The sequence below is a fragment of the Carettochelys insculpta genome, chromosome 12, assembly GCF_033958435.1.
Source record: "Carettochelys insculpta isolate YL-2023 chromosome 12, ASM3395843v1, whole genome shotgun sequence".
NCBI classification, from domain to species: Eukaryota; Metazoa; Chordata; order Testudines; family Carettochelyidae; genus Carettochelys; species Carettochelys insculpta.
In genome coordinates this window covers 4,143,724-4,156,002 of record NC_134148.1, presented here as the reverse complement: position 1 = coordinate 4,156,002, position 12,279 = coordinate 4,143,724, and the positions used below count along the sequence as shown (strand labels likewise).

Here is a 12,279-nt window from a genome sequence, read left to right as displayed (position 1 = left end):
CTGAGTGCAGCCCATCCTCAGTCAGGCCTCACGCCTGCACCTCTCTTGGGGCAGTTCTCCCACTGTGGCTCGGGCCTGGGCTACAGCCCCCTGGGGATTCACAGTGCTCACCCAGACAGTTGGACTGGGTTTGGGACCTGCAGTCTGTGTTTGCCCAGGGGCAAGGATCAATGCAAAAATGGACTTCCCTCCAAAAGCCAGCAGTGTGTCAGTCACCACCGGGTAGGTCACAGAGTTACCTCTGGTAGACAGCCTGATTTCTGGGAAGAAAACATCCAAACCAAATTTTATGTGTTAACTAAACTAAATAGCTTAGTAAATAGCTATATATATACATATATAAACAAATCAAATTATGAGAGAGCCTGTTAATTCCTGTAACTGATTGCATCTAACCACCAGGTTGCTGAAAACATGTGAAAGAAGCAATTCCTTGGGAACTCTGTGCTGGGATTTGGGTAGGCCGCAGTCCTGCTTAACTCAGCTCACAAGGAACAGGGCATTATCGGGCTTAGTGCCAATCAATGCATTTCGGTTCCAGCCAGATACAGAGAGGGTAAAATCACTGCCGTTGTCTGTTCAGATCAGCTAGGTGACAGCCAATCCCCACCTTGCTGTGAAATGTACCAATGGCATTTGAGAGGACACAGCTTGTTACATTTCATGTTCAGATGACAAATTTAGGTGAAAATGAAATGATTTCTCAGGATTAAACCTGCAACTGCTAACCCCTGAAATATACGGACGTGAGGTTGTTTAACCTACGGCTGATGGACATTTGAGGAACTGCTCAACAGGCCCTATTCTCAAACAGATTCTGAGAGTCCACAACACTCACTGCTAACTACGTGCTGGAGTTTGAAAACAAGTCCAAGAAGACTGAGGTAGAAGCATCTCGCTACTGAAAATGTGCAGCAAAACCACACACAGAAGGCTGAGGCTTATGCAGGATGGTTTCATGACCTGTGGTTACAATCAGGCTCAGGGAGCTGGTGCATGGTTCAAAAGATCAGCTGGTGGATTTACTGGCCCCGGTGTTGAAGGCCTGCTGGCTTGTTGGATGTAAGTGGTCATCTGATTGTAGTTGTCAGATCTGTTGAATGTTGCTGGACTCGCATCCCTGGGTGGCCCACCAGGAGGAGTAGAGAAAGCACAGGTGTCTTTGTAAGGTGCATAGCTGGAGACCAGCGCCCAACAGAGGCCAGCAGCAGGGCTTCCTCCTTCCATTCAGCTTTTGAAGATGGAGGCTTGAATGGTTCCTTCCCATTGAAACTCCTCTGAGAAGCTTACTTGGAGAATCAGAATGGGGCCGTCTCTTCTGTGGTGATTGGCATCACCCGGTGGGGTCTGATCAGGTCCTTTTCTGGCAAATCTCCCAGTTCTAGTAACTCTGGGCTTGGAAAACCCACAGACCAAGAATCTAGCTGGTCAGCCGGTGTGTAGATATTCTGAGGTGTTTGAGGTCATAGGCCAATCCATGGGCTTTTAACTCAGCCACCCCAAAGACAATGTCAGCAATGCAAAGACAGCAAAATGTCACAAGTGGTAATGCTGGAAACTCAGCCCTGGCCATATCCTGTCTTACAGGCAGATGCCTGGAGCTTCCCCTTTATATTTTGGTACTCAGCAGTGCATCTCTGAAGAGTGATGTTTTGCCACACTAAATCAGGGAGAGAGGCTAGACTTTAATTTGGGCAGGGCGAAAGGTATTTTCTTCCTAAAAAATCACAATGTTGGGGTTCAGTTTTACATGCAGGCAGTTCTGCCTCACGTAATCCATATGCACGAGGGGGCTGAATTACAGTCACAGGGGCAACCGAAATCTGACCTCAGGTGGACTTTGAAACGTTAATACCATGGTTTTCATGCCGTTTATGTTTACTAGCAGATGTACCTGGCTTTGCTCAGGTCCGTAACTGAAGTGTTTTTTCTATTCCTGGCCCCACCCAGCTTGGGGTGGGGGTGGGGGGGAATCAGGCTGTAAATCTCAGCCCTCCGTGCCTGCCCTCGGAGGTGGGGGGACCTGTTTTGGCTGCAGCTCCTGACCCCCCAGCCTGTCCTTGGATGCAGTGGCGGGGATCCAGGACAGGCCCAGGCACCTGGCCCTGACCTGAGATCTGGGACAGTGGTAGTGCAGGGCCAGACCACAACAGCTCCAGCATGAGGTGGAGGCGAGGGCTGGGCTGCTTTCTAGAGGGGTGTGGAGGCCATGGGGGCCAGGACCAGGCCACAGCTCTGGGTCCAGCTTAAGCTCTTGGACCATCTGCTCTGAGGCGTCACAGCGCCTGTGAGGTGGGGAGCCGGTTGTGGTGGAACACACCTGTCGTGAGGCGTCACAGCGCCTGTGAGGGTAGGAGCCGGTTGTGGCGGAACACACCTGCTCTGAGGCGTCACAGCACCTGTGAGGGGAGGAGCCGGTTGTGGCGGAACACACCTGCTCTGAGGCGTCACAGCGCCTGTGAGGGGAGGAGCCGGTTGTGGCGGAACACACCTGCTCTGAGGCGTCACAGCGCCTGTGAGGGGAGGAGCCGGTTGTGGCGGAACACACCTGCTCTGAGGCGTCACAGCGCCTGTGAGGGGAGGAGCCGGTTGTGGCAGAACACACCTGCTCTGAGGCGTCACAGCGCCTGTTAGGGGAGGAGCCGGTTGTGGCGGAACACACCTGCTCTGAGGCGTCACAGCGCCTGTGAGGGGAGGAGCCGGTTGTGGTGGAACACACCTGCCGTGAGGCGTCACAGCGCCTGTGAGGGGAGGAGCCAGTTGTGGAGGAACACACCTGCCGTGAGGCGTCACAGCGCCTGTGAGGGGAGGAGCCGGTTGTGGTGGAACACACCTGCTCTGAGGCGTCACAGCGCCTGTGAGGGGAGGAGCCGGTTGTGGTGGAACACACCTGCCGTGAGGCGTCACAGCGCCTGTGAGGGGAGGAGCCGGTTGTGGCGGAACACACCTGCCGTGAGGTGTCACAGCGCCTGTGAGGGGAGGAGCCGGTTGTGGCGGAACACACCTGCCGTGAGGCGTCACAGCGCCCCGGGAAGGTGTGAGCTGTGTGTAACACATCGGCTACCTGGGGGAAGGGAGATATGCAGGGCGCTGAAGCAGTCGCCCTGGTGACGAATATTTCTCTGCACCTTTCTCCCCCTCCAAGCTAAGCACGTCCCCCTCTTGTAACTCTCCCTTCTCCTCCGTGGCTTGCAGCCGTATTCTACTACGCCGGGCACGGCTACGAGCACTCTGGGAGGAACTACATGGTCCCCATCGACGCCCCGCAGCCCTACGCCCCCGAGAACTGCCTCAGCGTGCAGCGGATCCTGCAGAAGATGCAGCAGAGGCGGACGGCCCTCAACCTCATCCTGCTGGACACCTGCCGGAAATGGTAGGCGCCGGTCCTCTCCCTCGTGCCCTTGAAGTAGCTGACATTCCATCCGGACTCTCCGGTTGGTGCAACAGCTGTTAGCTACACACACACACACACACACACACACACACACACACACACACACACACACACACACACACACACACACACACTATAAAAATTGCTCCAGCCCCCCCCACCCCACCACTGGTTCTCCATCCAGAGGGGAGAATCCCTGACGTGACCCAGGTCAGCCGGGTCCTTCGCACGGACCAAGCTCCTCGTGTGAGACGTGGCTGTAGTTCTCCTGTGCCCTGCGCGTGCTATTAAAGTAACGCACGCAACTACTGTGCCGAATCAGGGCCTTAATTACGAGGTGATGACAGTGAGCTGAACTCCCGGCCCGGGGGGGAGCTCATGGAGGCTTCCTCCCTGCTGGGTTCGCAGCCAGAGAAGCAGCTGTACAGAGCCTCGTCAGAGCAGGTGTTGTGGGGGAGCCATACCCTTCCCATGGCTGCCACAGGCCTTAGCACCCTCCCTAGGTCTGGGACACCTGGCAGAAGGCCATTGAGGCCGGCAGGGTGAAACGCCCCTGGCAGGCTCCCCTGTGCATACACCAATAACTCCCGTAAGTCTCCCCTCATTCAACAACCATAAAAATGCGTGGTCTGTTGGAAGACGCACTTGTCGGGGCCTTTGAGGGCCTGTGGCAACCGTAACTTCTACAGCACCAGGTAGCAACTGGGCTGGCTAGGTCCAGTACAGCCCCAAGGGCTCCCCAGGGGAATAAGGTAACAAAATCCCCAGCCGGAGGATGCAATTCAGGGACATGGGGGTCTCCAGAACAATGCCCTGACCCTCTAAGGGAGGGCCAGTGTGCATACAACTCTGCAAGCGCTCCCCAGGATCAGGGAGGGCTCCCCGGGGGGCTGGTCTCCAGGCAGGAGTCGGGCGCCTGGTTGTCCTGGGATTTGCCCTCACCGCAGAGGGGGACTGGGCTTGAGAGGCAGGTGACAATAACGCCACTAAAATGCTAACACTAGCGTCCTACCCGAGTGCCTGGGTGCACTCACAGCAGGCAGGCGGCCTGGGCCAGCAGCAGCGCCATGGGGCCATATGACGGCTGGTGGGTTAGCTCAGCCTGGATGGGGAGACGGGGGGAGAGAGGTTTACCAACAAAACTCTTGAACAGCTGGTGCAGGGGGCGGGGGGGGGCACTACCTATGTAACCCTGCCCCCTCCCCACCGGGGCAGATTTAGGTGAGCTACCGTGAAAGCTGGTGAGGTGAGACTCGGGCCCAGGGGCTGGGCGCTAACCCTGCCCTGCACCTCCATTTGCCAAGGCTGCCTCCCTTCCATCGTTCTCTGGAAACATGCCCCAGCTTAGCCTCGTCCTCAGCCAGGGCAAACAAACCCCGATGGCTTTTTCCACTCCCTGTGCTAGGCCAGCTCTCCCCCGTGCCAGCTGCAAGCTGCTGCGCCCCAATCATCCAAGCCTGGCCCGCGGATGAGACGCATGAGGCGAGCTGTGCAGGGCCAGCAAGGGCTTTGGTCTATTCCGGGAGATGACGTCCCACTCCTTGAGTCTGGAATTCTCTAGCTGCTCATGTGTTTGTCTGGAGCAGCGGGGGCAGATAAATCCAGCCATTCATTGATTTTATTTAGAAACGTACCTCATGCTTGCCATTGTCACTGCTGGGTGTGTTTGAAAGGTGGATGCAAGCCAGGCAAACAGTGCCACCCAGTGGCTTCTGGTTCCTGGGCACCGCTTACAGGCAAACAGCTGGCGGCTCTATGAAACCAGGACACCCTGTCCATATCTCCTCTTGAGGGGGCCAGACCCCACAGCGCAGACAATACCGGGAGCTGGCTCTGGCGGATGAATTGGAATGTCGATAAATGCAAAATGATGCAAATTAGAACACGTAATCCCGACTAGATGGGCAAAGTGACGGGGACGAAATTAGCTGTTACCACTCGAGAGAGCGCTCCGGGAGTCATTGGGGAGAATCCTTTGAAAACATCCGCATGTGCAGTCGCAGGGAAAAAAGTAAACAGGGTGTTAGGAATCATTAAAAAGGGGACGGTAAATAAGACAGAACTCCTGGCCAGAGCATGCTGCAAAGGCCAGGGACTGTAACAGGGCTCAAAAGAGAACTAGACAAATTAATGGAGAATGGGTCCCTCGGTGGCTGTTACCCAGGACAGGGAGGGATGGTGTCCCTGGCCTCTGTCTGTCAGGTGCTGGGAGCGGGTGACGGGAGGGGTCACTCGATGGCTCCCTGTTCTGTTCACTCCACCTGAAGCACCTGGCATTGGCCTCCGTCGGAAGCCAGGACACTGAGCTGGACAGACCTTTTCTCTGGCCCTGTGTGATCGTTCTTACGGTCTGACCTCAGCTCCACACTTGCCAACTGAGAGTGAGTCCGCTCCACCGGTTTAAACATGGTGTATGGGAGAGAGACCCAGTCCCGCCCTACGCACAGCTAGCGTCGCTGCCCTAAGATACTGCGCTGTGCTAATCCTCCCCCAGCAGGCAGCAGTCAGCCGCATCCAGTGCAGATCCTGCAACTAAAGCCATGCACAAAGGACCCCTCGGGTGCGTTGCGGGCAAGCCAGGCCTCTGGCCCCACGTCAGCCCAGATGCCCTTTACCTGGAACGTACGGTCTGCCTCCTCGGCCACATCAGGGCTGCTTTGCCCCCCGGGGGTGGCGGTGGCAAAGCAGCCCTGACAGAGCAGCGCGGGATTCTTGCAGCATGGGTGGACTGGCCAGCCTAAGCGGCTCCCTGGGAAAGGGCAGAGGTGTCCTCAGCAGTTCAGTAGCCCCTGAGAGGCCCATGTGAACCAGGGACTGAGCTCTTTGAGTGCTGATGAAGCCCTATACTCTGCTGGTGGAAAACCAGCCTCAGGATCAGAGCCCCAGTGGCTCCTCTCCTGCTGCAGCCCCAGCTCCACCCCGGAGCGGGCCCTGCAGATGTCAGATCTTTTCCCTTTGTTCAGGCCCGTTAGCACAAAGAACCTAGAGTCTGGTTGGAATGGAGGAGTTTGCAGCTGTTGAGAAGACCCTGGGGTGTTGCTACACCATCTCCCATGACTTGGGGGTCGATGGGATAGCCAGATGCTTTGCTGTCACTCGGCAAATGCCGTTGCTGTGGGTAGGTGGGGTCTGTGCGTGCATGGGGATGGGGCTACGCGCTGCCTGTGTGCAGGTGACTCCCTCTTCACCCAGTTCACACCTGTCCACCCTTCCATCTCCAGGTACAACCCGCAGTGTGCGCTGTCGCAGGTGCAGCCGTTGGAGCCCTGGGGGAATATTGTTTACGGCTACGCCACGTAAGTATCCCTGCTTCTCGGTCCTGGCTGGAGCTCTTTGGTGCTTCCCAATGCCGTGCCACCTGCCGGGCTGAGACACCGGCTGTCACCCGGGCGGCATTGACGGGGGAGGTGCTGAGGATGCCAAAAGCTGCCCTCGCCCAGCTGCCAATTGCCAGCGAGTTCTCCTGCAGCCAGACACCCCAGTGCAGACTCCGCCTCTCTGGCTTTCCTGAGCTGTACCCTCGTCTGCTCTACAGTCAGGATTGCAACGCCCCTTTGGGCTCTGATATAGTCTCCGCCTGGAACCCAGGACGCATCCAGCCTGAGCTGCAGGGCCCTGAAGACAGGCACAGAGCTGGCTGTCCCAGCTGGCAGTACCTCCCCCCAGGACTACAATTGGATAATTCAATTGACACACCATGGGGCAGTGCATGGGACTCCCCATGAGTCATAGTCCCCGCAGTGCTCCATCCCCGCTCCCCCTGTGGCCCTGCCCCCCATGCACCACCTCCTCTCACCCCTGTTCTGCCCTCTCCCCTGAGCAGGGCTCCCTCTAAGCTGAGCACTGGGGTGGCCGCCCAGGAGAGGTTCAGGTGACAAGCAGAGCACCCACAGACGACAGCCTGTGTTTCTGTTGGTGGTGCACATCTTGAAATGCCTTGTGCACATAACCAAATGTATTCCGCACCTGACTGGAAACCAGAGAGACTCGCGCCCCTGAGGTCTTGTCCTCACTCCACCTCCTCCTGTCGCCACTTCATCCCCTTCCCAGAGGCCTCCCCGCTGCTCTCTGCCCTCTCCCAAGGGCTTCCCGCCAGCCCCCAAGCAGCTGATCTGTGGTGCCTCTGAACAGCCCGGAGGGTGCTGAGTACCCGCTGGCATTTTTCCGTGGGCGCTGGAGCATGCTCGGGTCTGTGCCAGGAGTCACAGGCCTTTTCCCCAGCCCAGACGACCCTGCTGGGGGCGTTTTGCAGGAGGGCTGAGTGCGCCCACTAAAATGAAGCCATGCAGGGCCATTCCATTTCCAGTCCAACAAGCTGCGGGTTGTGTGCTTGCCTCTGCAGGAGCGAAGATGCCGAAGCCTATGAAGTGCAGGACGGGGAGTTCAGCGCAGGAATCTTCATGAAGTATCTGAAAAAGCACATTCTGCAGGAAAAGAAAGTGACCCATATGCTGGAGGATGTATTGGAAGGTAAAGGCTGCGCCAGAGGTGTTTAATTAAAGCTGGAAACTACTGATTCTGGGTAGGAGTGGTGGGGGACGATCATGGATCAAGGACCCAGAGAAAGAGGGGATGGAACAAACAGACAAATGAAAGTCCCCAGGTTCAGGCAGTCTGGCCCAGGGCATCAGAGGGAAGAGACTAAGCTGATACGGGTTGAGCTTCTCTAACCTGGCACTCTCAAGTCCTGAGCGGTGCCGGCTGAGAGAATTTGCCAAACCATGGGAGGTCAACATCATTGTGCACTGTCACCAACACCTGCACTGCTTACTGGGCTTGGGGAAGAGGTTGAGGGATAAATCACAGTCAAATAACAGCAAAGACCACTGAGAGCTGGGACAGGTGGCTGGAAACAAACTTTATGGGACCACAGGAGACTTGGCCACAGCCGTGACAAGCGGTTCTCCAACGAACTAAAATCACACTGGATTATGGGTGGTGCCAGGCAAGCGAGTGCCAGATTAGAGAGCTTCAACCTGTACCAAAATCCATCTCTCTGTAAGGTCAGTGGATAAGCAGGGGTAGGCAACGTGTCTCTCCTTGCAAAGGGCTGTAAAGGTGATCCTGGGTGGCAGAGGCCAGAAGGTCTCACATCCAAATGAAGGACGCTGGTTTCATTCTAGTAACCAAACCCCAGCGTGAACATGACGTGCGGGGGACAAACCAGCACAGCTTCTGCAAACGGAAATTCTGCCTCTGCACTGCACCTCTTATCACAGCAACACAAAACCGGGGTGAGAAGCGAGCCAGCTGGTAGCATTTGCTCAGTCCTTCAAAGGTGCTTGGCAAGGCACTCGTAGGAGACTGTTAAGAACCTTCTGATGTGTCGAGGGGCCGAGACGCACGCAACGCACAGGCGAGAATGGCGAGTTCTCCTCCAGGCACAAGGGGAGCAGTGGGATACTGTAACAGGGTCCACCCACTTATGAGCGCCCCTCTGTGGCCACAGGGTGCCACGTACGCTCCTTGCCTGGTCGTTGAGCAGTTTCGTTGCTCTCTGGGTCGCTTCCCCTGGACGCTACCTTGCCTGGTCATCCAGGTGCTGGGGCTAGGATCTGACTAGCTCTGGCCATGGTGCTGTCAGGTGTGTGTTCAGCTCATACTTGGAGCTGTCCCTAGTGCTGCTGGGCCTCCCAGTCAGCGTAGAAACCTGCCTGAGTCAAGCTCCTGTAAGGCGTGCCAGTCCCTACCCCAGCAGCTTCTTTTATACTGGCCAGCTGGACCTGATTGGCTGCGGCAGAGACAGTCACTCTATCCTGCCTGGAGGACCTCTTTTCTGCTCGTTGCTGGGGTGGGGATGTGGCAAAGCCTCTGGCCACCTGTCGGGTGCCGGGGCTTCGTCCACCCATCCCAGGTCCCCACATTATGGCTGCTGCTGTTTGTCATATTGGTGACTAACGGAGTGGTGAGGCGGCAGCATTTGCTGATGCCTCCGTGGTGGTTAAAATCCCGCGTGACAGGTGTGAGGTGAGGAACAATCTGCGCTCTTCATACACGTTGCTGGATTCTTGGCGCAAGGTCGCTGCAGCAGGCAGCTCAGTGAAACCTCTGCTCAGCGTTCGGGGGTTTGGTGCATGTGGAGTGGGATGGAGCATATTCCTGCCTGTGTTCCCTGTAAGCTGAGCATGTGGGTGGCTGCCCATAAGAGATTCAGGTACCGTCCGGCCGCTTAGCAGAGGCGACCCAGCCGTGTTTCTATCGGGGGTGCGCATGCCTCGGTGCATGTAATAAATTTTTTCTGCCCTTGGGTGGAAAAAATTAGCTGGAACCCTGATTGCAATCCCCTAGCAGTCCCCCGGTCGCTTGCAGTGCGGCTCAGGGGCTCCCGGAGTAGGGTGGGTGTTCCAGGCTGGGCCGCGGGTGTGACAGGGCACCGCAGGAGCTGTGGACGTGGGGGGACTGAACAGGCTGCAGGAGCACTGTGAACCAGGCCTCCAGTTTCAGGAGAGAAGGAGGACGTGGCTGCCCACGCCCAGTGACTCTCAGCGGGTGCTGGCTGCCTCAGCCCCCACTGTGGGTCCTCCCTTTGAGCCATTACTCAGGTGGCTGTTTCTCCCCCAGACATCGGCCGGGACCCCTTGGTAACTGGGAAGCAGGTGATGGAGATCAAGCACACCCTGAAGGAAGCTCGCGCGCTGACAGACCCCATCTGCACCTCCAGGCCGATTGCGGAGCTCTGGGGTCACAGCCGTGGTAAGCAGCCAGTGCAGCGCTCTCAGCCGCGCTGTCACAGCCCCAGCCCTGGAGACCCAGGCAAGGTACATTAGTGCCTGGGCTTTTAACTAGGGCTGGCAGCAGTCGTGCCAAAGGCAGAGTAGGGACTTTGTTATCTGGCACGGTGAGGGAATGTGGGGCTCCAGGTCGTCAACTATTCTGGTTAGTGAAGAGTTCAGAAGCTGGCAGAGGGCTCTGGGTTGGGGTGTGGGGGGGGAGTATGGGCTCTGGGTTGGGGTGTGGGGAGGGGGTATGGGCTCTGGGTTGGGGTGTGGGGGGGGAGTATGGGCTCTGGGTTGGGGTGTGGGGAGGGGGTATGGGCTCTGGGTTGGGGTGTGGGGAGGGGGTATGGGCTCTGGGTTGGGGTGTGGGAGGGTATGGGCTCTGGGTTGGGGTGTGGGGATGGGGTATGGGCTCTGGGTTGGGGTGTGGGGATGGGGTATGGGCTCTGGGCTGAGGTGTGGGGAGCGGGTATGGGCTCTAGGCTGAGGTGTGAGAAGGGGGTATGGGCTCTGGGTTGGGGTGTGGGGAGGGGGTATGGGCTCTGGGTTGGGGTGTGGGAGGGTATGGGCTCTGGGTTGGGGTGTGGGGATGGGGTATGGGCTCTGGGCTGAGGTGTGGGGAGCGGGTATGGGCTCTAGGCTGAGGTGTGAGAAGGGGGTATGGGCTTTGGGTTGGGGTGTGGGGAGGGGGTATGGGCTCTGGGTTGGGGGTGGGGGGGTATGGGCTCTGGGTTGGGGATGGGGGAGTATGGGCTCTGGGCTGAGGTGTGAGGAGCGGGTATGGGCTTTGGGTTGGGGTGTGGGGAGGGGGTATGGGCTCTGGGCTGAGGTGTGAGAAGCGGGTATGGGCTCTGGGTTGGGGTGTGGGGAGGGGGTATGGGCTCTGGGTTGGGGGTAGGGGGGTATGGGCTCTGGGTTGGGGGTGGGGGGGTATGGGCTCTGGGCTGAGGTGTGAGGAGCGGGTATGGGCTCTGGGTTGGGGTGTGGGGAGGGGGTACGGGCTCTGGGTTGCGGGTGGGGGAGTATGGGCTTTGGGCTGAGGTGTGAGGAGCGGGTATGGGCTCTGGGTTGGGATGTGGGGAGGGGGTATGGGCTCTGGGTTGAGGTGTGGGGAGGGGGTATGGGCTCTGGGTTGGGGTGTGGGGAGGGGGTATGGGCTCTGGGTTGGGGGTGGGGGGGTATGGGCTCTGGGCTGAGGTGTGAGGAGCGGGTATGGGCTCTGGGTTGGGGTGTGGGGAGGGGGTACGGGCTCTGGGTTGGGGTGTGGGGAGGGGGTACGGGCTCTGGGTTGGGGGTGGGGGGAGGGGGTACGGGCTCTGGGTTGGGGTGTGGGGAGGGGGTATGGGCTCTGGGTTGGGGGTGGGAGGGTATGGGCTCTGGGCTGAGGTGTGAGGAGCAGGTATGAGCTCTGGGTTGGGGTGTGGGGAGGGGGTATGGGCTCTGGGTTGGGGGTGGGGGGGAGGGGGTATGGGCTCTGGGTTGGGGTGTGGGGAGGGGGTACGGGCTCTGGGTTGGGGGTGGGGGGGTATGGGCTCTGGGCTGAGGTGTGAGGAGCGGGTATGAGCTCTGGGTTGGGATGTGGGGAGGCAGAACAAGGGTTCGGGGGCCAGAGGGGGATCCAGGCTGGGGCGGAGGGTTGGATGTGGGAGAGGGTGAGGGCTCTGGCTAGGGGCTGGGGCTAAGGGGTTTGGGTTTGGGATGTGGGAGGGGCTGAGAGTTGGGGTGTAGGAAAGGGAGCAGGGCAGCGCTCTGGGAGGGAGTTGGGATGCAGCAGGGGATGCAGACAGGATTTGGGGCGTAGGAGGGGTTGGGGGGCAGATCTGGGGGTGCTGATTTCCACAGCTCCCCACAAGCAACAACATGTCCCTGCTGTTCCTGGGTGATTCCGCGCATTGCCTCTGCACTTCTCATTGGCTGCTGTATCTAGGCAGGATGGAGGCAGCACATGGAGGCCCCAAGGCCGTCCCTTCGCTCAGGAGCAGCAGGGACATGTCAACACTTCTGGCGAGCCGCACAGACCCAGGCTGGGAGCCTGCCAGCTCCCTGCCAACTGGTCTGTAAACCCAGCTTCCAATGAAGGTCAGAAATGCTGGCGTCTACCACTCTCCAGCTGGTACAGGGTCAGCTAACACACCTTTCACTGAACTTGGGTTTCCCTGGTCCTGTGCC

The 12,279-nt window shown here is 58.4% G+C and overlaps 1 protein-coding gene across 4 annotated transcripts in view; it reads left to right on the top strand.

Moving 5' to 3' along the window:
- LOC142019483 (mucosa-associated lymphoid tissue lymphoma translocation protein 1-like) overlaps window positions 1-12,279 on the top strand; it is a 50,462-nt gene that overhangs the window by 28,100 nt on the left and 10,083 nt on the right. For all 4 annotated transcript variants that reach the window (XM_075006463.1, XM_075006462.1, XM_075006461.1 and 1 more), the window contains 4 exons: window positions 3,196-3,373; window positions 6,616-6,690; window positions 7,737-7,864; window positions 9,956-10,087. In XM_075006463.1, coding sequence (XP_074862564.1) covers window positions 3,196-3,373; window positions 6,616-6,690; window positions 7,737-7,864; window positions 9,956-10,087 — 513 coding nt within the window. The remainder of the gene's footprint in view (window positions 1-3,195; window positions 3,374-6,615; window positions 6,691-7,736; window positions 7,865-9,955; window positions 10,088-12,279) is intronic.